General features: G+C 33.5%; 1 protein-coding gene across 1 annotated transcript; it reads right to left on the bottom strand.

Annotated features, from left to right (window-relative positions):
* Positions 1–12,399: 12,399 nt before the first annotated feature.
* On the bottom strand, positions 12,400–17,468 carry LOC143619397 (embryogenesis-associated protein EMB8-like). Its single transcript, XM_077091338.1, has 14 exons — positions 17,218–17,468; positions 17,048–17,137; positions 16,825–16,886; positions 15,950–16,047; positions 15,340–15,429; positions 14,426–14,548; positions 14,270–14,347; positions 14,094–14,179; positions 13,970–14,018; positions 13,550–13,606; positions 13,316–13,446; positions 13,144–13,227; positions 12,999–13,065; positions 12,400–12,763 (listed from the first exon to the last, which is right to left on the bottom strand). Exons 1-14 carry the CDS (start codon positions 17,463–17,465, stop codon positions 12,707–12,709), a joined length of 1,320 nt encoding a protein of 439 aa, XP_076947453.1. The 5' UTR covers positions 17,466–17,468; the 3' UTR covers positions 12,400–12,706.
* Between the last annotated feature and the right edge of the window lie 8,571 nt (positions 17,469–26,039).

Here is a 26,039-nt window from a genome sequence, read left to right as displayed (position 1 = left end):
GTATTGATATTAAAACAAAATGCCGCGAGTTTACGCGAATTCGTACGGTTTCCGTTATGTTTGTCACAATACCAGAACTAAAAAAAAAACAAATCCAAGAATCGATACGGTGCCGCCAAATGGCCCAATTGGCACTTACGGCACCAAAGTTTCTAATTATTATATATAATAATGCAATAATTTTTTTAGAAAATTTTATCAACATAAAGTAGAGGAGAGGGACAAAAGAAAATATCATTCTTTTTCTACAATTAAATATGGGAAAATTCCTAAAATAGCCCCTTTTAGTGAGAGAAGTCCCAAAATAGCCTTTTTTTCCTCAAAATTTTTTATTTTGGACTGTCAAGATGCATTGAGAAAAGATAAAAATTAAGACGAGATTTCGAAAGAAAGTCAAGTAAAAGACGAGATTTGGGGAAAAATGTCGGTAAAGTCCAAATTATTTGTAATCTTGGAGCAAAAGTTCAAATATTTCAGAAACTTTTTTACTCAAAAAAACCGTCTTGAGAGAATGTTTTTTTATATTTCCTACCTTTCCCGTCCAAATTTCCAAATTCTTGGAAAATTATATTTTTACAATTATACCCCTAAACCACCATCACCACCTTGAACCACCACCATCACCGACGCCGTTGGCCCCACCCCATCACCACCACCGTCACTACCACCGTCACTAACAAAAAAAATTGAACACAACAATTACAACGCACCCTAATTATCATTATGCTGCTGCTGTAGATTATGCCAAGAATAATATTGTTGCGGAACTCGAATCAGCCTCGCAATTGCGGGCTGCTGGATTCTTCATTACCCGAAGGCCATGGCTTGGTAATTTCTGACCCAATATTGATTCTTCATTATTATTGTTTGCCATTCCTTCAGTTTAGGAACTTTTTGTTCATTTTTATTAATAATCAAATGAAAACAATAGGAAACAGAACAATCTCTTTCTAAATAATATAAACTAGCAGATCTGGAAGATGATGAGTGACGGTGGTGGTGATGGGGTGGGGCCGACGGCGTCGGTAATGTTGGTGGTTCAAGGTGGTGGTGGTGGTGGTTCAAGGTGGGGATGGTGGTTCAAGGGTATAATTGTAAAAATATAATTTTCCAAGAATTTAAAAATTTGGACGGGAAATGTATGAAACATAAAAAAATAGTCTCTCAAGACGGTTTTTTTGAGTAAAAAAGTTTCTAAAAAATTTGAACTTTTGCTCTAAGATTACAAATAATTTGGACTTTACCGACATTATTTCCTCAAATCTCGTCTTTTTACCTGATTTTCTTTCGAAATCTCGTCTTTATTTTCATCTTTTCCCAATGCGTCTTGACAGTCCAAATTATAAAAGATTTTGAGGAAAAAATGGCTATTTTGAGATTTCTCTCACTAAAAGAGGCTATTTTGAGAATTTTCCCATTTAACATTGCTAAAACTGCACTTATATTTTATTGGGATTAATAATATTGGTTAATTTGATAATCCAAATAAAAACAACTATTTTCAACGGCTAACAAATTGTCCGAATTCGAATTTACAATGTAAATAAACTGATTTTAATACCGTAATATAGAATAACAACTAATTAACTAAATATACAATATCTCTAATTTGCTTGAAATAGTTTAATATTTATTAACTAAAAATTAACACTAAGTAATACTCTAGACTCTCTAAAACTCGACTAAACTACTAACCGACAAGTGAACCGATCGACTCTAGTAAAGCTAAGTAAGTCCGGATATTGAACCTACGAGACTTTTTAAATTACGTTTATTAGCTAATTTGACTCGACTATAAAACACGACTTATTAATTATATTTGTTTGGGGGATTTTTAATTGAAATACTAATTTAATACTATAATAAAAAAAACTAATTAAGAAAACAAGTAATCTAAACGAAAGCAAAGTTTGTTATGAAAATAAAATGATGATGATGAGAAAACTACCTAGGCTAGACTCCCCTAAATTTCAGTAATGAATTGACTCGGGAAAATATTTAGTTATGGACTGGGATCGTAAAATAGACACTTAAAAGAAAACCCGAACAGGACCCCTGACCATTCTCAAGAGAAAACCTATGAATTTCTAACAAGTTTTAACGCACACCAGTATTAAAAAATAAGTTCGCTTAAGGTCACCCAATTGTTTACAATTTAGTTCCTTTATACGTAATCCTACCTTACAGCGCGGAAATCAAAGGCAGTTTAATATATCAAATTGATTCAATAGACAATAATTAAATAATCAAACCTAGACGGACTCCTTACGAAGAACTAAATCTAGCAAGATCAAATAATAAAGATCTTTCGATAACCTAGCACCTTACAGCTATTTAGGTTAGCAGCACACTTAGGTTTATTTGATTAAATAATATTATTCCTATGATCTTATTCGAAATCAATCACAAAAATAATCAAAAACACAAAGTAATTGACCTAATAGCAACCTATCATAATGACAAACAATAATCAAGGCAACTATGGAATAATAACAATTAATCAAACAATCCTAAATATCCATACGCATCAATTTAATATAAGTAAACCTTTTACTAAACCATAAAAACCATAACGCAAATAAATCCCAAATCAAAACAAAACGTCAAAATAGGTTCATCATAAGCCTAGGCAGTTCTATAACGTTTAGCCTAGCATCTCAAAAACAAACAAAACAATAATAGACGACATCATAGCGACAATAAATAAGAACGGAAGAATAAAGGCGATAAAACCCGGAGTCTTCGTCCTTGAATATTAAGCACTTCGCCGGCTGATTCCTCGACTCCAAAGCTGCCGGAAGCTGACCTCGGACGCCTCAGAACTCACCAAATTCGTCTGGACTTCAAGGTATGATTAATGGTGAGTTTAGGGGTCTTTTTATAGGCAACAGGGGTCCAAAAATAGGTTAAGACGGTTAACGATTGGAAGCACCGCCACCACCACGCCGTGCCGCGCGGCGGGCACCCCCTCCCCCGTCGCGCGGCGCTCCGGACTGGGGGGGAGGTCTGGTCCACAATGCTGGTCGGGTTTAATCTTGGTTCGGTCCGGTTCGTTTCCTGATGCGTCGGTTCTCCGGTTCGGCTTGTTTTTGATCGTTTTTTCGCCCTCTTTTCACCGGAATTAAAACCCGAATCTAAAACATAAAACTAAGTTAGTAGTATATAAATCTTATGAGAAATCGAACAAAACTAATAAAATATTAAATAAAATATACACAGGATTTAATGAATAATAAAACATTATATCAATCTCCCACTACAAATTGTCTAAGGCAAAGACAGATTAGAAGTAGTTTCATAAATAGCCCGTCTATTTTAAGGAAAGAATCCTCAAAATATTAATAACTTCTTACTCGTATAAAATGAAAGTAATCACCGTTAGTCTTCTCACATAAGAAAGTAGTCTCTCATGTAGTTTAAAATTTAACAAAACTTACTGTTAAACATTGATTCGAGATAGTCAATCTCCTAATAGATTTAGTTTATTGTAGTAGGAAAACACTCCAAAAATAAGATGAAAGAACAAAAGACTTTTTGCAACAATTTTCTCTTTTATAAAACTCAATAAACGTTCAACAATATTTAATGATAAATAAAAGGATAAAGGATAAATTGATCAATGTTGAGGGCTGGGTCAAAAATAAGATTAAATCAAGTGTTCTATTCACTTTAAGCTTGTTAGCGCAAGTAGGGTGTCGAACCAAAAAAAGTTTGTGTCAGCGTTTAGTGTGACTGATTTTAAACTTTGTGAAGTTTTGTGATTTAATTATGAAGTGGTTGTTTGGAGTGCTGAGCACACTAGTAATGATTTGAAGATTAGTTAGTACTTTAATAAATTTGTAAACAATGATTAAATGCAAGTTACACCCATGGTTCAAGCATGTAATCCATCAGTCATCTCACATTATTTAATATAATTAACTATCAACTGACAAATATAGTTTAACTGAACAACTCCTAATCATGGGCATCAACAATCGGTAACATATATAACTGGTAACCAAAGGTTCCTTCACAACTTGACTTAATTAAGGGAAATTGTATGCTTTATAAAATCAAAAGTAATCAGCAAACCCTATGTAGATATATATCACTGCAATTGACAAGATAATCGTCCATATTGAAATAAACCTAAACTACTGATTGTTCAATAATAATAAACATCAAGTTGCATATATCATCAATCAACAATTACATAGAGTTCAATACTAAACATGAGAAAAACTGAAATCGTACAATACTCTACACCCCAGGAATGACTCGAATGGATTAACCGCTCATGATCTTCTTTAACGCTTCAACTATGATGTCAAAAGCCATAGGGAATGATAAATTGGTGATGGAAAACTCAGAAACTCGCCTGCACTCCTAGAAGCGGCTGGAAGAAGTAATAAGTAGAAAAATATGGTTGTAAAACTGTTTATATCGATCGACTTAAATTATTTTTCTTGTTTTTATAAGTCTTTGTGTGTCGCAAATCCTTTTTGGACATGTCCTTATGTGGCGTGAAGGACAAAACAGCTGGGTGCTCTATTTGAGTCCTTTGCATGTCGCGAAGGACCAATCCTCAAACCTTTGTGTAGCGTGAAGGCATTCACTGGCAGGAAATTAATTTTCTTTTGCTGTTTTTGCTTCATTTGGCGTGCTGATCTTACCGAGGCTTCATCCCGTGCTCGTACAACCCCATATTTAGTATCTTTAACGCTCGATAACCTGAACATATAAAACACATGCGAAGTACAATTGTTTGTACAATAAACTAATTAAAAACTAATAAAATAATATACAAGATTTATGCCCGACCATCATATACCTGAATAAATAATTTAAGAAAAACAAGATAAAAGTGCATTTTTAATTTTATTATTTAATGGTTTTAAAACTAATGAATTATTAGATCCTTAAATAATTAAGTTTACTAACCAAACTACCAAAGTGTTGAAGAAGCAGCATACCGTGAAGTAGTTTCCTCTTTCTTTCTTTTCTTAATGTTGGTTTTCTCTCTCTTGTCGTCATCAAATGGTTTAACGGTTTAACAAATTTAATATAAGTCAAAATGTTAAAAAAACAATATTGTTAAATTTATTGAATTCGCTAGTTTCCCAACTAATTACTTTTTGTTCTTTTTTGGCTGTGAAATGCATCATTCTCTTCTATGTTATTATATAAAAGAATGATCAACAATCTAATACGTGTTTGATATAATGAAAGCGACCTACATAATTGCTTATTATAGAGACGTTTTGTTTGAATAATTATTATAATAAACATTTTTAAAAGTATTTATATATAAATATTTATGGGTTAAATAACAAATAAATTAAGGGTCGATGAATAGAAATATAAACCAGGGCCGGCCTAAGAGTTATGGAGGCCTAAAGCGTAGGGAAAATTTGAGGGCCCTTTTTAAATTACATGGGTATAAATCTACTCATTTATTTGGGTTTGAGACCGACAACAATAAACTTTTTATAAAACAAATATAGTATTACGCTAGTTTTAGAATATAATTTTTATGTATTAACAGCTATCAATTTCGTGTTATATATGTAGCGGTTGTCTTGTTCCGTATATACAATTATAAAATTTAGAAATTTTGTTTCAATAAGATGAATGATTGTAAAATATAAATTCAAGGTGTATACATATACATATAAATTTATAAATTAATAACTTAAACAAAAATTGAGAAACAGAGGAGAACAAATAATTATGATAGCCAAGAATATGTATGTGGGATAATTTGAAAAAAATTGGATTTGGAAACTAGCATAGCAAAGTCGAACTTGCGTTGGAAAAATGGAGCATAGAAGAAACAGATACCACTTTATCAGCACGTCAATTGAGTCATTTGTTTAAAAGATAGTATTATATCATTTATAAGTAGTGTTTTAGTATGTATTATATATAAACGTAAAAAATAAAAAACGAGGACCTTATTTATTTGGAGACCTTAAGCCCTAACTTTACCTAACATTACTATAGGATCGACCCCGATATAAACGCTATGTTTTTGGTGTAAGAAGACCATAAAAAAGAACAAAAGAAAAAATGAAAGCTGTCTTCAATCTTTCTAAACTAACAACTCACAATATCTTTTTCTTTTTTAAAAAGCTTAACATCTTAAATCCACTTATTTCACTTCCTGCCTCGATTGATACTAGAACCTAACTCACAAACTCTATAACTGTATTTCTAACTTACACATTCTTTTGGGCAATTGAGAGACTTAAACCCTCTCCATTATAAAATACAAAGTATTATCCAATACCTTGATATCATTAGACCTAAACCCCATTAATATATAAATTAAAATATGTTATGTACTAATTAATCTCTTAAATATGCTATATATATAAAATGCAAAGAAACAGTTAATGCAATGAAAGGAAGATCAACCATTTCATTTTAAATTTTTAATCCAATAAGGTAGTGTACTTTCAATACTCTTAGAAAGACAAATTCTAACATGTTTATTGCAACATGCATGTAGATCCATGTCATTAAATGCGATTTCATACTTTGGAAAGTAGATGAGATCTCATACTTAGGGAAAGTAGATGAGGAATATAAAAATATAAGTTTTTCAACAGCATATGATTTGCTATTTGCTAACCTGATTTTTTCTAAAGTTTGTATTGTTGTAAATAGTAGGTAAAAAGTTTACGGTAAGAGAAATAGCATTAGGGCATCCCATGAAAAGCTTTGAATTCATGTGGTAACACCGCCGTCATTCATATACGTATGCATGACTTCAAACCCATGTAATAATCTTTGCCGCATAAACCCACACCATTCTCCTTAACTTCTTAACACCAAATTAAATTTATAAATAAAAAAAAATAGTTTTAGAGTATTGTGGGTTGGTGCTGTCAGTAATTTTGTGATTTGTGGATACTTAAGGAGTTAAGGGTAGAAATGAATTGGTAGTGCAAAATTGACTGATACATAGGTAGTACTAATTAGTGCCCCCTTCCCCCTAACAACATATATATAAGGATTTGTGAATAATAACACCGATAAACCGGACATACACTTATTGCCATTGGCCTTTAACTTAGAAGTGTCTTTACTATCTTCTCATAAAAAAGTATATACAATCTTATATAATCTTCTCCGTAATCATGGTAATATCATCAGTAATCTCTCCAATGAAAGTAAAGATCATCTTTATATGACCTTGATAATCCTTGTAGGGATCAACAATCTTCTCTTTAAGAATTGTAGAGGTCGTCCATATAACATTATAACTTACGCTAATTTTGGTAGCGATCACCAATCTTTTATTCAAACCTTTTATCTTGAAAGGGATCGTCTCGACAACGTAAATGTTTTAATGAACTTTTATTATCTGTTTTACATTTACTAAACATTTCTTCCCGTGTCTATGCTTTCTCTCATAATAAGTGTTTTAAGTAACTATACATCTAAATTAAAGTTCAAAGATTAAGTGTACAATAGGTTGGTTAATGTGTGGAGTTGAATTTAAATATAAAGAAGCAAGTGAATGCTTTTAAAAATATTTGATAAGTAGTACGGGACTACGGGGTGCACCGTTTGATCACGTGTCTTTTCTCCCTTGTCGTATATTTTGGTAAAAGAAATTATATGTCTTAATGCCTTTATCAAAACCACACTCAAACCTATTTTCCATCTAGGATAGCATTTTTGACCAACATATTTAATTAGATTCAAATGAAAGAATGGTAGGTTAGAAGGTGTTAAGAAAGTATACTCAAATAGACCAAATACAACTTTATGATTTGTTTTATATTTTTACAGTCTGATTTAAACTTTACAAAAATATATTTATTTTCAAGTTATAGAAAACTCAATTAAAATACAAATAACTTATCCCTAAACTTGATGCATCTTGGATATCAAGCATATTCATGCATATTGTTGATTTGAAACTTTTATGCATATGACATGGATGATCCATGGCAAGCCGATGTATCAACCTGACCCAGGTTGTGGACAATTCTTGTTTTTCATCAACATATGATCTTCTAGTATCGGTATTATCTTTAAAGCTATTTCACATCAAACAAACACTAGTTTAACCTAGAGGTTAAGCACATGTTCAACCTAGAGGTTAAGCCTAGGCCTAAACCGGGTTTGGAGTTTAATCTAACCACACAAGTTCTAGTCCAATTCAACCGGCAAACACAGAACATTGTGAGCTCGTTACGAGAAGGGAATTTAGGGGGGGGGGGGGTGTCTTCTTGTAACCACCCTCCGGCATGAGCATATATAAGTAATATCAAGTGAGAATGACAGAGTCGGATCTTTTAATCATTGGTCTAAGTGTGGTATTTATAGTCAGAGAGGTAGAGAACGATTGGTCGAGCTGTCATTATCGAGAGGAACCTTCTATTCTTTTGGGGAGCACGTACGAGCTCTGATTGGACGTGACAACTGGCTGGAGGGGAGAGCTATTAGCGGGAGGTACGATGTTGGCTTCTTTATATATGTTCAATATGCAATCGTGATTGTCCATTTTCCGGTTGTCGCCTTTAAGGAATCTTAGACTATGATTGGTTCGTACCTTACATTGCGTACTATTTGTCTTCTTCACGGGTGACAAGTTTCTTGCCCCCAGGTGATTTCCGCGGGCTTTATAAGTTGGTGAGATGATGCCTGAGGGCAATGGCGGAGTCAGAAAATTTTTTCTATGGGTTCGGGATTTTTCGATGCCCTATTTTTTTCTGGCATTAAAGGTTTTGGCCTAGAAGGGTCTACAGTAATTCGATCAGATAAGTAAAATACAATATCACTACTATAGTGAAAGTTTATCATCAACATTAAATAAAATATATAGTCATATTAATTAATAAAAAAGATAATACAAATTATTATTATTCCCAATGCATTTTTATATTTTGAAATAATTCATAACATATTCAATCATGACTTTAAAAAGTAACTCATTTTCAATAGAGTAAAATGTGGTTTTCGTCCCTGTGGTTTGTTCAAATATGCGATTTTAGTCAAATAGTTTCAAATTTGCGATTTTCGTCCTTGTGGTTTCATTTCACTTGCAATTAAACCCAATCCCACTAACCCCGTTAAGTCTGACCGTTAAACCCATCAGCGTGCTCGTCACGTTAGGGGCATTTTGTCCTTTTTTCCCAAATACACCCCAGACCTCTCACATGAGGGGGTTTGCGAATTAGAGCTGGGGTTTATTTGGGGAGGAAAAAGACAAAACTGCCCTTCACGTGAATGGTTAGACTTAACGGGGTTAGTGTGATTGGGTTTAATTGCAAGTGAAATGAAACCACATGGACGAAAATCGCAAATTTGAAACTATTGGACTAAAATTGCAGATTTAGGCAAACCACAGGGACGAAAACCACAGTTTATTCTTTTCAATATAACAAATGCAAGTATCATTTGTTAAAGAAATAGTTGATCGGTCGTTGTTGTTGTCTTCTGGTTGAAGTCCGAAGGTTAGACGATGGTTGAAGCCTTGAGACAAACTGGCGTAGCGTTAAAGACAAGTAGACGACGTTTGGACTTTGGTCGATAGAAACAAAAATTGATCGGTCGTTCATTTTTTTTATTTAATCGTTATTTAGGATGTTTTATTAAAAATGTTAATTGGGTTGGGTTTATTTACAAATTCTACAAATAATTTTGGGCTTTTCTTTATAATATATATTATTGGCCCATTTATAATGTTTGTTGTTGATTTTTTTAATTTTTTTAAGCTTTCTATATTTTTTAATAAAATATACATTACTAAAAAGAGTTTTAACAACTTTTTCATAATTAATGGGTCTGAATGTTTTTTTAAAATGATGCTGGGTTCGCTCGCCGAATAAGAATATGCTCGCTCGTTAATTCGATACTGTAGGTTATGTATAAAACCGAAAAAACACCGGATTCGACTTAACCTGGTGTCTAGTATGTGGCTCCGCCACTGCCTGAGGGCTTTATAAGTTGGTAGGTCCGGATCCACCGATGTGATCCAAGACCTTTGTGGTTTACTTGGGCTCACGCATAGGGTCTGAAACTCTAATCTTCAAACACGATTGATCCACGTTTAGACTATGTATCAATTTTATTTGTCTTTTTTTTCTTAACAAAATTTTTTTAGAATGTAGTAAATTGGTTTTACCACTATACAGACGATATTCTTAAAATCTTGAAATTCTTTTCTCTATTTATGCTTATACACTCTCGGGATATAATTGTGAATGTACTCTTTTTCAAGGTGTCTTTAAATAAGTTTTATAGGTCTTGCTTATTTATAATTTGTGTCACATAATCTTAGTTTATGTGAATGAAAACAATATGATTTTGTTAGGGGTTTTTTAATTAGAAAATCAAGTTTAATAAAACTAGAGATTTTTCTTTTCATGTGTTCTTGATTGGTAAACATATTTTTTGGTATCTTTTATAATTGACAATCTTTGACAATCAATAATTGACAATCTTTGACTACTTTTTTAATAATAAGTAGTCAGTTCAGTGACCACCCTCTAGTCACATTAGTCAGTGATTACGGATTTAGTCACTAAAGAAGGTTAACATTTTCACTTAACCTGAATTTTGACTCATCTCATTGTCACTAACCGAGATCCGCTAATTTAGTTAAACTAGTGGCAATTTTGATGATCTAGTGAGCTAATTCAGTTATGTGAAAGGGTGTTCGTTCATCAAATAATGTTACAGAAATTATATTACTTTTTTAAGAAATTATTCATTCTTGAATGAAATGGTTTAACAGGTTGTATACATTAAAATCACAAAAAGATTATAAAGAAGCACAAAGGATCATATCATTTTTAAAGAAAGTGTGAACATCATTTTATATGTTTTTATAAAAGTTTGAACCTATCAAGTTCCCAATTTGAATTGATGCAAAATCAATTCAAGAATTAAACTAAGAGAATATTAATCTGATTTCTAAACACCAAATAGTTATTCCAAATGAATCAAACTTGCATAAAGATAAAAAGCTTGCTTACAAAAATCACATGGATCATTCAGGTAACACATCAATAATTCACTCAAAAACAGTCATGCTAAAGTTAGCAAGCAGTCTTTTGTCCTTTGTCTAAGATACCTAGTTAGGAAAACCAAAATTGTGACACAAAAACATTGAGTTTATGAAGATTTATATGTACAAAATAAGTACTGCAACTACGAATCCATCACAACAGCAAAGCAACAGTTAATTGGTAACCGGTTTCAAGTGATGAATACCTTTGACTGCTTGGATCTAAAGCCCGAAAAATGAAAAATTGAATCACGTTCATATGACAGAGAAAAAAATTACAAAACATTTTAACTGGAGGATCATGTAATGTGAATGAATCTTGCTATTAACTAGGTATTAACCCACCGCGTTGCGGCGATGCAATGACGCGAAGTATCAGTTATATTCGGTAAGTATCAGTTATATTCGTAATGGTAACAACAATAAACCCAAAAAAGCAAACACACAAATATTATTGACACTCGTATAACTTATGATATAAAAAAATATTTAAAACCACTTATAGTCAGTTAGTAAAACCATACGGTGTGGCTGTGAGTTGATGCAAGTTCGACCGGTATCAGGTCACGGCACCGGAACTAAACCAAATAACATATTTAAACCACAAACAAATACAAAAACATTTAAAACACAAAAAGAAAAGAAAAAAAGAAAAAGAAAGGTAAAAATAGAAAACAAAAGAATTAATTAATCTAAAAGTTAAATAGTCATATCGTCAAACATAGAACACAATAAGAACACAAATCCACTTCACAGCTGATGGAAAAAAAATTAATAAACAAACTGGTTGCAAAAGGACTCGAACAAATAAATTAATCCACTTCACAGCTGATGCAAATGATACACGAGGGCTTTAAGAAGATCTCACTTAACAATTTGAGCCAGACGGCATCTTGTAAACTGAACAAATAAATTACTTAAAAGCTTAAAATGACATCTTAAAAGAACTTTCTGACACCAAGCTTTGATATTTATCTATAGTTATAATTTAATTAACCAAAAACACTTTAAAAATTTTTTTTTTTTAACCATTGTTAAACTGAAAAACAAAAAAAATAACCATAGATCATGTAATGTGATTGAATTAATCAAAAAAGTTCTCATATTTCAGTACCGGTAATTTGGGTTACTGAATCGATTTAGGGTCTGCAATGGTTTAGGAGTTTTCAATAGGTAGAGGTGGCTTGGTGGTGGTGCCAATGTATGAATACTAATGATAGCACTAATAAATAAATAAAAACACAACTTTCTAACGAACACATATAGTCGATAGAAGCATGATTTGAAGTTGAGACCTATGCTAGGGGAAATCAGACGCTTATCACTGCGTCACTCTTAAAGGCTCTAGCTAGTTTCAACTAATTAATGACAACCTTTTGTATTTGATTTTTAGTTAAAACCAACCACAAAACTACAAGAAAAAGTGACCACCTGACTTTGCGCAATGTGGGATTTAGAAGTAAAAACTTGTAAAATTGTGTTGAAAAAATTACAAATAACATAAATGAGGAATGTAGAGGCCGTCACGACAACATACATTACATTAACGACTACTTTCCCGAGCACATACTAAAAACCGTCACACCAATAATATCATCTGGAAAATCCTGCTACTTTACATGAACAACTTAATGCCCGTAAGCCGAGCTTTCTAACTTTTCTCGGGACTCTTCAACTAAGAACCCAAGTAGTTGGAAGCTAGACTAATTTCTTCTTGTCTGGAGATACTAAATTCAACTCTTTAAACTTCTGCATCTGTTATTACAGCGGATATATGAATTAACGTGGTGGCAATTTCATAATTAATCCAAAATATAAAAAATTAGTGTACTACAATTTCATAATCAGACGAAAATTATTTAAATCTAGTTCCTCCTTTAATTTCATTATTTCAAATAATTTTTCTATTATATTATTTTTAAAAGAAAATTATACCACAGAAATCAAGAATTTTATTTTCTTAAATTTGAGTAAGGTGTTGTTCAAGTACCTGTTGTTTGCTCATCGTCGGACTTGCATGCAGATTAGAAAGAAACTCTTTAGTAACCCTTATCCACCTGTTAAAGATATAAAAATCAGTTCTGGTTTACGCCCGTAAAGAATAATAATACATCTGAATATTTGCAAAATTTTACCACAAGCTTTCTCCTGACAATCCTTCAAAAAACGCAATGTGTCCTCCGTGTTTCGTGGTAGCAAGAACAATATTCTTATTTTTCCTATAATTAACTCACACCAAATAGTTTGAATACATTATGTAAACATTAAACATATAGTAAGTTAAAAAAAAAGAGTATATTTTCATACCGACACTCGTCCCAAGGAATGGCTTCATCAGTGCAGACGGGATCATCAATGGCGTTCACACAAAGAAGTGGGACCGACACGTTGGTAACCAAACGAACACTGCTAGCCCATCTATGAAATGCATCAATCGTCTAGAAGAATAACCAACACAACATTATTGGTAAATCAATTCAAAATAAGTGTGTGCACAAGGGATTCTAGTGACTAAATATTTAGATAAGGGAGGGGTCTTACATCAAAATTTCCAGCAATTCGAGCAGAGCGGTCATTAAAGTCTCGAATTGTGCGCGACTGCACCACCATGTCAAGTTATTATTTTTCATTACAAGAAAATACGCTAAGTTAAGAACTCTCAAATTATTTAAGAACTTTTATCAACCAATCATATTATTTATTATTTTTATATATCAATATTATTTGAGGGTAGCTTTGTCATTTATTATGCATAGTTTTATGATTATATAAACGTTAATTGGTTTTTACACATATGTAATTCATTTATTACACATATATGTAACTTGGTTATTACATATATATAATCACAAAATTGCATATCATAAATAATAAAACTACCATCAAATAATATAAAATATAAAAAAAATTATTGGTTGTTAGAAGTTTTTAAAGTTCCTAAAATTGATGGTTATGGATTACCCTTTCAATTCCCTCCCAGTCCGAAAGGCGAGCATAAGTTTCCTGGTGCCTGAAAAAAACTCAAAAATTATAAACCTGAATATTAAATGACTCAATAGAAAGATGATGAGTAAAGAACATATACAATCTGGCAGCCTCTTTTAAGTTTTTTCCTAATATCCTATTATAAAATCTCTGCATGATCGCGCGCGTGAAGAATCTATCACCAATCTGCCAAGCAAAGAAGCATTTGATGATGTGTATGAGAAATGAATTAACTATGCATAAGACGAACAAGAATATATTATCAAAAGAACGAACCAAAAGGTCCCAAGGGTTGCTGATAGCTACAGCGCCAACAAGAGGTACATTAACACCATTTTCACCAAGATACTTTACCTGCGATCAATAATTATTATTATTAACCAAAACCTTAGAGAAGTGGTCATACACAAGTTTAAGAATAAGTAGTTGTACCAGAATGTTGGCACCTAGGCTAGTCCCAACAGCATAAATTTGAGTCTCGGGTTGTCTTCGATGAAGATGATTCACGACTTCACCTAAATCATCTGATTTTCCTGCAGTGTAGAAGCACTCGGACTGCAAATGCAAACAACAAAGTTGTTACTTGTTATATTTCTAAAGATGGCCGAACGAATGGTTGGATAAGTGGTCAAAACGAGTCAGTAACAATCAATTTTAATTACCCGTGACATGTTATTGTCCATGTATTTTGGATTGTAATATTAAATAATTCATTTTTAATAATAAATAAAACTAAAATGTTTTAAGCATCAGAAAACATAATCATTTCCATTTTAGCCAAGTTTTAAAACTTTTGCAGTTGACTCTTAGAGATAGGGCTGCTGAACGGGCCAAAACTTATACATGAACACGAACACAACATGTGTATTTGCGGGTTGACAAGAACATGGCCAGTTTAACCCAAAAAATAATTATCTTACTATTTTTACACATTAATATTTTTAAAATTATAAAACAACTTAATATTTTTATTTTTTGAAGAAATTATGCTTAAATTATGCCATATTGTTTTTAAAGTGTAAAATTTGGCATAAAAAATACGCTAATGCTAATAGTTCAAGTTATTATGCAAAACACATCTAAAAAAACTTAAAAAATATACAAGTTAAATAGGTCAACCCACGTACCGGCCATCAATTTGGCACGAACACGACCCATGTAGCTAAACATGTTCATGGGTCCGACTAAAAAATGACTCGAACCCATTTATACTAAACCCAAACCCCAAATTTCGTGTTAGGCCTGTGTCATGCAAGAATTTCATAAATTGATACATCTTTAGGTCAAAACAGGTCAAAGTCAAACAATGAACTGTAATTATTTAACTTGATAGAGTAATAACTTACAGTTAGTGGAACACCTCCAAGCCCTCGATGATTGCATACGACAACATTCCATCCGTGTTTTGCCATATTGTACACAATCTTCTTTAAATACTGGCATACATGATCATGCAATATACATAAGATTGAAATAAAAAGTAGAGTAAACTGTGGTTTTCGTCCCTGTGGTTTGCCCAAATCTGCGATTTTAGTCCAATAGTTTCGAATTTGCGATTTTCGTCCCTGTGGTTTCATTTCACTTGCAATTAAACCCGATCACACTAACCCCGTTAAGTCTAACCATTCACGTGAGGGGCAGTTTTGTCTTTTTCCTCCCCAAATAAACCCCAGCTCTAATTCGCAAACCCCCTCACGTGAGAGGTCTGGGGTGTATTTGGGAAAAAAGCACAAAATGCCCCTAACGTGACGAGCACGCTGATGGGTTTAACGGTCAGACTTAACGGGGTTAGTGGGATCGGGTTTAATTGCAAGTGAAATGAAACCACAAGGACGAAAATCGCAAATTTGAAACTATTGGACTAAAATCGCAGATTTGAACAAACCACAGGGACGAAAACCACATTTTACTCTAAAAAGTATTAATTTTTTTTTTTTATGAAAGATGAAAACTTACAGGGGAATTAGAGTTACTTGTTAATCCAGGAACCACTATCACAAGAGGAATATCAGCCACTGTATTTGTTCCGTTGACTTGAAAGTTTGACTCTGAAACTACACAGTTAAAAAGAATAATTAGAGCTCTAATAATATATTCATAATTAAAGGTGTTGCTACAAAATTAAACTCCAACCTTACATGAATCTCAAAATGAATTTGTGCTACTAATTTAATCATATATAGTAAGGCATGTAAACGAACCAAACGTTTAGTGAACCATTCGACATTTATGTTTATTCATTAAATAAACAGACGAACATGAACATAATTTTTTATTTCATTTAATTAAACAAATGAACATAAATACATGTCCCAGTTTGTTTACTTGCGTTCCTGAACATTCCTTTATATATATTCTATGTTTGTTTATTTACATTTTTTAAATATTCATTCAATTTATATATTACTAATACTTAATTTTAAATTAGTTTAATCTTTATCTTTTAAGAACCTTTTGCTTGTATATCTGTGTTTACTTTTGAAATACTGGATGTAATGATAAGGTTATTTTAGACTTTAATTAGGATATTCATGTTTACTATAAATGAACAAACATAAAGGAACACGAGCAAATCCACTTTCTTATCGAAACGAACACGAACAAGAAAATTCATTCTTTTAACTCTTTCTGTTCGCTCATTTGTCTAGTTAAAGTTAAACGAACTAAGACAAACAATCCCCATTCGTGTTTGATCGGTTCGTTTACAGGCCTAGAAAAGAATGATGGCAATTAACAAAGAATGTGGCATGGCATCAACAACAACATAGTTATCATATTAAATTAAGTAACAGGATCAATAATATAAGTTTAGCAGAATTATATAACATTACCATCAGAGCTCATCAGCCAATCCAATGCTACCGTCCCACCATCGGAAGTGTGAAATATCTCTCTAAAAATAAGATAAAAATAGACTTCATACAACAGATATAATACAAATATGAAACAACATTCTAGTTAGGTAGAAAACAAAATATGACTATTAAGTTTTTTTTTTTAATAAGTGTTACTTCATGAACACCAATTTGAATTCTATAAAAGCAGAAATGTTACCTTTTGTAGGTGAAACTAGGAGTCTTGACTACAGCATTCAGCAAGATAGTTTGAAGATGTGGACTTGAAAGCCAAGGAGTAGCCAAGTATCTACACAATTGAAAAACAAGCATGGAATGAAATTTGTAAATAATAATAATAATAAAAACCCTCATATCAACCAATCTGACCTTCCATGAAGCAAACTACACTTGGACACCACTTCTGTATACAACTCTGATGCCGAATTATAAGTCAAGGACACGGAACTACCTCCATATCCAGTAATAATATCCTGAAGAATGTGGATTTCGAGCAGACTGTATACAAAAACAATAAAGAAGAAAAGCAGAAGCAAGAGGTAGTGAGAGACGGGTATGAGAGTCAAGGCCCTGAACAAGAGCTTGTAGGGATAAAAAGATCCTCCGGTGGTTTCCATTCTCCGATCGGAGGAGTTGAGTTGAGTTGAACTTGTGGTAGTTAAAAAGGAGGGAAAGAGTTGACTAGTCAACATATGTGGATGAGTTGCCAACTTTGAGCTCAACAATAATTGCTTTGTTTTTTTCGGTTGTTTGATATGTTTATATTTGGAATGTTTTTGGGGTGTTAAATCAAGTGACTGGTTATATACACATAAAATCTTTTTTATTTTATTTTGTTTTTTTTTTAGTTTGCAATACAAGTGTAAGAGAAAATAATTGCGAATAGAAGGTGATGTTAACTTTTGAGTGTTAAGATCATCACCATCTTTTATAACCATATTTTTTAATTGTAACAAATTATTTAATATAAGAAAATATATTTTAAAAATGTAATAGTAACTATACAATGTAATCAGCTGGATAATAATAATAATAATAATAATAATAATAATAATAATAATAATAATAATAAAAATAATAAACTGGATATTAATTATATTTTGGATAGTCAATTAACAAAAATTTTAATATTTATAATTTAAACTATTATATATATATAATCTAAAAGAACAAAAAAATAAAATAAAAGAAAGATTCTTATTCCTTCCTACTAAACTCAACAATTTCTTTGCTGGTGTTTGGTATGAAAAGATGAAGGAAGGAATGAAATGAATCATGTCAATTAAATGAAATAAAACATGTTTGGTTATTATTGATTAATGGAATTGATCATTTCACATGGAATTAAATTCTTTCCATTTATAGTATTTTCATTTTTTTAGAAATATGGTATGTTTGGTTGGGTGTAAATGTATAATGGAATGTAGGGGGGAGTGGAATGGACAAATGAATGAAATAGATCATTACTAGGGGTGTGCAGAATTAGGGTTGGTCCGAAAAAACCCGAAGAACCGGCCCGAATAAACCTGAAACCGGACCGACCCTAATTTTATTCAAATGATTTCGGTCCTTAATATCTATTCAAATCGGTTTCGGGTTGGGTTCGGGTATTTGCCCCTAAAGACCCTTACAAACCCGAATAACCGATACATGCAAAAAATATATGCAATAACCCAAAAAAAAAGATGCACATGCATGCATCTATTTATGTTTGAATGTAAACCAATTCAATATCTATCGAACTACTATTACCGATCTGCAAACACTTTGATTCTTGTGGTTCTTCATTCTATCAAATTACTACTGATATTGTGTGTATATTTGCTGCTAGTTCATGAGACATTTCATCGAACACTTGGAAGGCATACTTAATCAAAAGATAAATTAAGCCCGTGTCGATCAATTAAACACTGAAAATGAACAACCATATTATACTAACTAATAAAATCAACAGATTCATGGACCTAATTGAGCATATACTTCAAAATCGCAATGAGAATGCTAATCGATCTTGAAGTAAATTGCAAAAAATACATGAAAATTACCCATTTGGTTGTTGGATACTCTGTTAATCTTTCAGACGACACATTTAAACCTCATCCGCATCATTTCCTGTTGTCCAGACCATATCTTTATCTACCAACAAAACAGGAAATTTTCGGTCTCGGTTCTCTTGTAGAGAATCAGTGAACCGATCACATGTAGGACCGAACCCGGTTATCTCTAACCGGTCCAGCATTCGGTCTTTATAATTCACACACGTCGGTCCTCCGGTCGGGTCGGGTCGGGTTTTGTCGTTTGCACACCCCAAATCATTACTATGCTTTTGTCTTGTTTGGTTAAGATGGAATTACAGAAATTGTCCTTTATCTTCATCTCAAATTTCACTCATGGTTCTTTATCTTCAAAGTTGATATTTTTTGTCCTTTACATTTCAGAATCCAACAGCGTTTGTCCTTTGACCCTAACCCGGTTAGTTTTTCTCGTTAAGTCCGGTCATGTGCAATGCACATGAGGGCAAATTAGTCATTTCACCTACTAAATTAAAAATATTTTAATAAATGAACAAAAACAAATTAAAAAACTTAATATATATATTATCAATCTATCTTTCTCTCCAACTCACTCTCTCTCTCTATATATATATATATATATATATGTGTATATATATAGGGTTAGGTTAAAATAAAAATCCACTTGAGTTGTGAAAACTCTAGAAACTCATTTTCAACCACATGTTTTTAATTAAAGATTAAATCTTGTGGTCCACAATTAAAGTTAATAAAAAATGTTAACATAAATATAATTTTTTCTCTCTCCTAAAAACATATATAAAAATTAGTAAAAAAATGTTAAAAAATAGCAAAACAATTTTTTTTAATGTTTCGATGTTTTGTATTAAATGTTACAACATATATTACATGTAACAAAAAAAAAACGATGTTACATAGGGTTTTCGCGGGTTTTCACAACTCAAGTGGTTTTTCATACGTCGCCGAAAAAACCAGTTTGGTGTGCCACCGGAAAAACGAGTTTCGTACGTCGCCCAAAAAACCAGTTTGAAGGAATTGAAATCGGTTAAATGATGCAGCCAAAGATATTGCCGATTGATTGGAAGCTGCCCTCGTCGGAGCCTTAAATATAATAGCAAGTACTGATTTGGATTGCTAATTAGGTTTTGAAACCCCCTTACTGATTTTGCATAAAAGCTATTGTTTGAAGGAACTGATCGAAATCGATTGGCCACGGTGTACTGCTGGTTGGAGATGATGGTGGTGGCGATGGTGGCTGGAATTGGTCACCATGGTAATGGTGGCCGGGAAACTGATTGTGACGTTGATGGTGAGGACTGGAAAGTTCAACTCGAGCTTCCATGAATTTCAGATCTGCAAAAAACATCATCGAATGTTTCCTATGATGGCTGGATGGTGGTGGAGGAATAGCGGTGTTCCGGTGGACAGTAATGGCGATCGGAAAGTGGAAGATGGGGGCAGCGGTGCCTGGTTGTGGCGATGCTGGTGGAAGATGGAGAAAGGTGAGAGACGCCCCTGTTATTACTGTGCACAAATTGAAGAAAAATGAAAAGAAGGTGAAATTACTGTTATGCCCTCACGTGAGCAGCACATGACCTAACTTAACGAAGAAATTTAACGGGGTTAGGCCGAAAGGACAAACACTGTTGGATTCTGAACCATAAAGGAAAAGAAGCATCAATTTAGAAGATAAAGTACAACGAGTGAAATTGAGGGTAAAGATAAAGGATCATTTTTGTAATTCTGTCTTTGGTTAACCTATGGAATGGAATGGAATGGAATGAGTTACTATTTTATGTTGTTTGGTAGCAGGAAAAAAAACGCATGAATGAAATAAAAAAAACAAAATACTTCTATCTCAAAACAAAAAAATTACCAAAATAAATTTGTCATGGCGATGGCGGTGGCGGCGGAGACGACGATGGTGATCAGGTGGTTGTGACAACTATAGTAGTGGTGGTGATGGTGGCGGTCCAGGTGGTTTTGACGATTGTAGTGGTGGTGGTGATGGTAGTGGTGGCGGTGGCGTTGGTGATCAGGTGGTGGCGACGATGTTGCTGGTTATGGCTATGGTCAATTGGTGGCGGCAGCGATGGTGGTGGTCGGTGGCGGTGGCGGCGGTCAAGGGTGGTTGCGGTGGCGGTGGTTGTGGTGGCGGTCAACTGGTGGTGGTGGTTGTTAGTTCGTGCTGTTGAGAGAGTATGGTGAAAGAGGATTTGAAATGAAAAAAAAGAAGGGTGGGAAAAAATGGTTTTGAAGAATGAGATTTCATGTTTAATGGTTGATTTCATTCAATTGACCAACCAAACACTCATTTTTTCATTCCTTCACAAATGATGACGCCACCAAGGTGTTTTTTTTTCAATTTTTAAGGAATGAAAAGAATCAACATAATAATTATTATATTATGAGTATTACTATATTATAATTATTATCATATTATCAAATTACTATTTAATTATTTTTATTTTTTTGCATATTATTATACAATTATCATTATATTAAAATTATTACTATTATTAGTATTTTAAAGTTGTTAACACTTTAAAATACGCATGCATATTCAACGTTTTTATAATTATTTCGATATCACTATAATGCTCGGGTCCTGAAAACTAATAATAATAATAATAATAATAATAACATTATTATTGATATCAATAATAATAATAATAATAATAATAATAATAATAATAATAATAATAATAATAATAATTCCATTCCTACGTTATAACCAAACACGACAATGTAATGTAATGATCAATTTCATTCATTTCTCTATTTCATTACCATGTCCATTTCATCCTCTCATTCATTTCATTATCCCATACAAAAAAAAACTCTTTATGTTTGGTTAGAGGTAATGAAATGGAGGGGAATAGCATGTGAGAACGAATGGAACATACAAAAGAATAAAATGGATAATTACCATTCATTTACCTTGCTTGATTAACATATGAGAATAGAATGAATTATTACTTTATGTTGTTTGTATAAAAAAAAAATTAGGAATGAAATAGAAATGATAAAGATACTCCAATCTCAAAACTAATTTTTTTTTTACCAAAAAAAATTGCAATGGCAATGATAGTGGCAGCTTTGGTGACGACAATGGTGGTGACTTTAAGGTCTTGAAACCTGGGAATCCTACAGTTGGTCATCATACCCAAAATTTTTCAAAAATGTAAAATCAAACAAGTTCATTTTTATTAAAACCAGTCTAGAGTGACAAGCAGCGGAAAATAAACAGTTAATAAATCCCAAAAATGGGAAATGTGCCCAAAATCAAATGCAAAATAAAGTTTGTTTTATTTAAAAACATCATCGACTAGAGATGTCTTCAACCATCTGAGTTGTCTCCAGCACGTCCAAGCGGTAACCTCCAATCCTTAACCTGAAAGTCAAACTAACATACACACAAAGTCAGCTTAAGTTGAATGAGTTCACGTTTTTATAAACAACATTTATAAATCGGTTTAAAAATGCATAAGTATAAAAATTGTGGAGAAAATCATAATTGAATAAATATTTGACCCGTCCCAATCATAAATATGCAACACGGGCCTCCTCACCACGGGTTTCTCCCGAGTAACATATTTCACCCGGTCACAATCCATACAAGCACACATCAATAGGCATACTTACACATACGTTCATCAAGCACACGCATCAATAGGCATATGTACATATAACTTAATCATGATGAACCAATAATATCAACAAGTGTAGAATATACGGAAATATGTATAAGTCATTTCAAAATATAAACTAATACAAGTAAGTCTACACGTAATCACTTAAACAGTTTAACGAGTAAAATCATAGTGAGTGTGTATGCTAGCCCAAAACATAAAAAGGTAAAAGGGGCATCATGAATACACCTGACACGAGTCATGCAAGTACCAACGAGCTAGAGAACCTCTAATTAAATCCACAAATCAAAAGCCTGTCGGATTGCACATAAAGATTACTAATTAAACCGTACCGACTCGTTTATCCTACGAGACGTTCTAACATGATTTGATTGACCTAAAGACTCATCCATACAAATTCCAATTACATCAGCCCCCAAGGCCTCGTATTTACCAAAACTACCCTTAGTTAAAGCCGAAGACAAATGAATTCCAAACTACACCCGCAAGTCGTTAATTACATCTAATACGCGCGTTAACTAGTTGTTTAAGTAATTATCAACCAACTCAGCTACGTGTGGATAAAATCTAGTATAACTATAGCCAACAAGTCCACACGACATTACACGGGTTGAATGGGTCAGCAATTCACTTATACAACGCACAAATTACTAGTTAAGCGAGAATTTGTGTTGCACCGAACCGTTTATGCAACCGCCAACCAATTCAGCACCGTTTACATAAAAATTAACTTTTTCACAGCCCGTATATCATATCAAGGCCACACAAACTGAATTGGTTGATAATCCCCTCAAACAACGCGCGAGACGCAACAATCAACAATCTAGACAACCGAAATCCTAGTTTTCAATCTATCAACGAATGACCCATCAAACTAACTTCATTGCTCAAGATATTATAGTATGATATAATTGACATACCTAGGAATGTGATAGAGAAAAAACCTCACTTTGTTCAGCCCCGAAAGACACTCAATTGGACAGCTACCATTTACGTCCTAAACCCAAATATATTGATCAATATGCGAGTAAATAGGACGAATTAAGGTGAAAAAGACATTCACGGAGGTAGTACTAACCTGGAATTAGTCAAGAGAGGGATGGAACGTGGCTGGAGTGGCACAAAAACCGAGGTGGAGGGCTACTCCTTCTGTCGATCGTAACAGGAAGCATAGGGGGCGGGGGGCTAGGTATTATAATTTGGCAATTTACATAACCAGCCACCCAACTTATAAATTGTGATGTCTTGCTCCAAAGTTAAATAATATGACTTTTAAGAATGACCAGGAGGTCCCTTAAGATGCCAGATCGGGTCTCGGTTAAATTACAAACTCTACAAGGCATAAACCTTTTAACGAAAATTATCGGGTGTTACAAGTTCACCCCCCTTACAATGGGATTCGTCCCCGAATCCCGTTGTAACAGGAACAGATGCGGGTAAGCTTCATCATATCATCCTCGGACTCCCTAGTAGCCTCGGAATCCATACGGTGCTTCCACTACACCTTCACCTTCCTAACCACGTTGTTCCTCAAATGCCTTTCCTGACGGTCAAGAATGGCGATAGGCTCCTCAACGTAATTCAACTTACTGTCGAGCTTAATGTCACCCAGGAGGCACATGGGCCTAGTAGTTTGCCAAACATTTTCTTAGATGCAACACATGGAATGTAGGATGAATCCCAACAAGTTCGTTGGGCAAATCCCGTCTATAAATTACTTCCCCAACACGGGACAAGATACGGAACGAACTTGAGAATCTATGACTAAGTTTCCCCCGCTTACGAAAACGAATGATACCCTTCCAAGGAGAAATCTTTAACATAACCCGATCGCCGGCCTCGAACACAATAGGCCTTAACCTTTTATCCGCATAGGATTTATGCCTGTCCTGAGCAGCCATCATAAAAGCCTTAATCTTATCAAGCTTTTCAGTCGTGGCCTCCACCACCTCAAAACTATCTAATTGTTTCTAACCAATGGAACCCCAACAGATAGAAGTCCTACATCTACGCCCGTATAACATCTCAAACGGTGGCATCCCAATAGTGGCGTGATAACTGTTGTTGTAAGAAAATTCGACCAACGGTAAATGACGATCCCAACTACCACCAAAATCAATAACACAAGCCCGCAACATATCCTCGAGGGTTTGTATGGTCCTCTCGGATTGACCATCCGTCTGTGGGTGATAAGCAGTACTAACCCATCTCCTTATGAAACTTTTCCCAAAACCTGGAGGTAAAACGCCTGTCCCTATCCGAAACAATAGACACAGGCACCCCCGTGCCTAGAAACAATCTCACAAATAAAAAGATCGGCCAACTGCTCAGAATTATAAGTCTTTCGAATCGGCAAGAAATGAACGCTCTTAGTTAATCTATCCATAATTACCCAAATTGTCAAACCCCGACTTAGGGCCTAGGCGTGACACCCGTAGTCGGTACCTGTTTCCAAATACATCAGAGTTGCGGGTTATTAGCGGAAGTCTTTGGTTATAATAAAATATTAATTTATTTTGAAAACCTCTTGGATAATAAATACCCAAGTATTTGATTTACAAACCTTGTTTATTTTTGTTCGTAATATTTTATTAATAAAAACTGAGCCATCTCCACTTGCGAGCATCTAACTCATAAATGACTCTAATTCCTTGCTATCTGTGCTATACTTGCTTTCCTGTAATGTGGGGGAAAAATACGTCAGCGATATGCTGGTGAATCGTTGACTCTGAAAACATTTATAAATTTTTGACTGACAAGATATTTTGAAACAAACTCAGTAAAAACGTCTCTTATTTCTAGGAACTTGTGCCACTGCCACACACACACAATTATGGTTCTCCGGGAACTGATGCCCATTGAAGAACTTTCATTATTACTGTTTAGCCTGCGGCCACGTAGCCTTGATTGAAAGACTAGACAGTTATGTTTGGATCTAGACACATGTGTACTCGGTCTGAGTTGTTTTTATTTTCTACCTTGTGACTTAGGGATCATGTAATCCCTTAAAATTTAGAGATCACGTAATCTCATACAAACATTAATGACTGACTGAAAAAGGTTTAACATATTAACCTGTGATTGTGATTGTCTTTTCTGAATGATGTGGTGATCTCGTTTGATAACCTTTGTGAATGAATGATGATTGATCTATAATAAAATAGGTTTGTATAAATATCCGGATCGTCTCTTGATCCAGCTACAGACCTTTAGTCTGGTTTTGATAGCTTTAAACCTTGACTGATCATTTGTTTGAATAAAATATTTAGACCCGTAGTCTTTTCATTTATTTACAAATCATATGTTGAATTTCTTCTTCATGAAGAAACATCTACTGATAGGTTTCTTTTTCAAGAAGAAACATTAAATGACTATAACCCTGGTATATAAATCTTACATTTCTTAGTCATGAAGAAAACTATATCTTTTGCGTATAATGTTTCTTAATTGTGAAGAAACTATTTCTGACTATATCTTCTTGTATGTAAAAGCTTATGTTTCTTAA

Source organism: Bidens hawaiensis, unplaced genomic scaffold, assembly GCF_021521415.1.
Source record: "Bidens hawaiensis isolate Kalapana, Puna unplaced genomic scaffold, B.hawaiensis_p1.1 tig00002438_1, whole genome shotgun sequence".
NCBI lineage: Eukaryota > Viridiplantae > Streptophyta > Magnoliopsida > Asterales > Asteraceae > Bidens > Bidens hawaiensis.
This window is presented reverse-complemented; position numbering and strand designations above follow the sequence as displayed.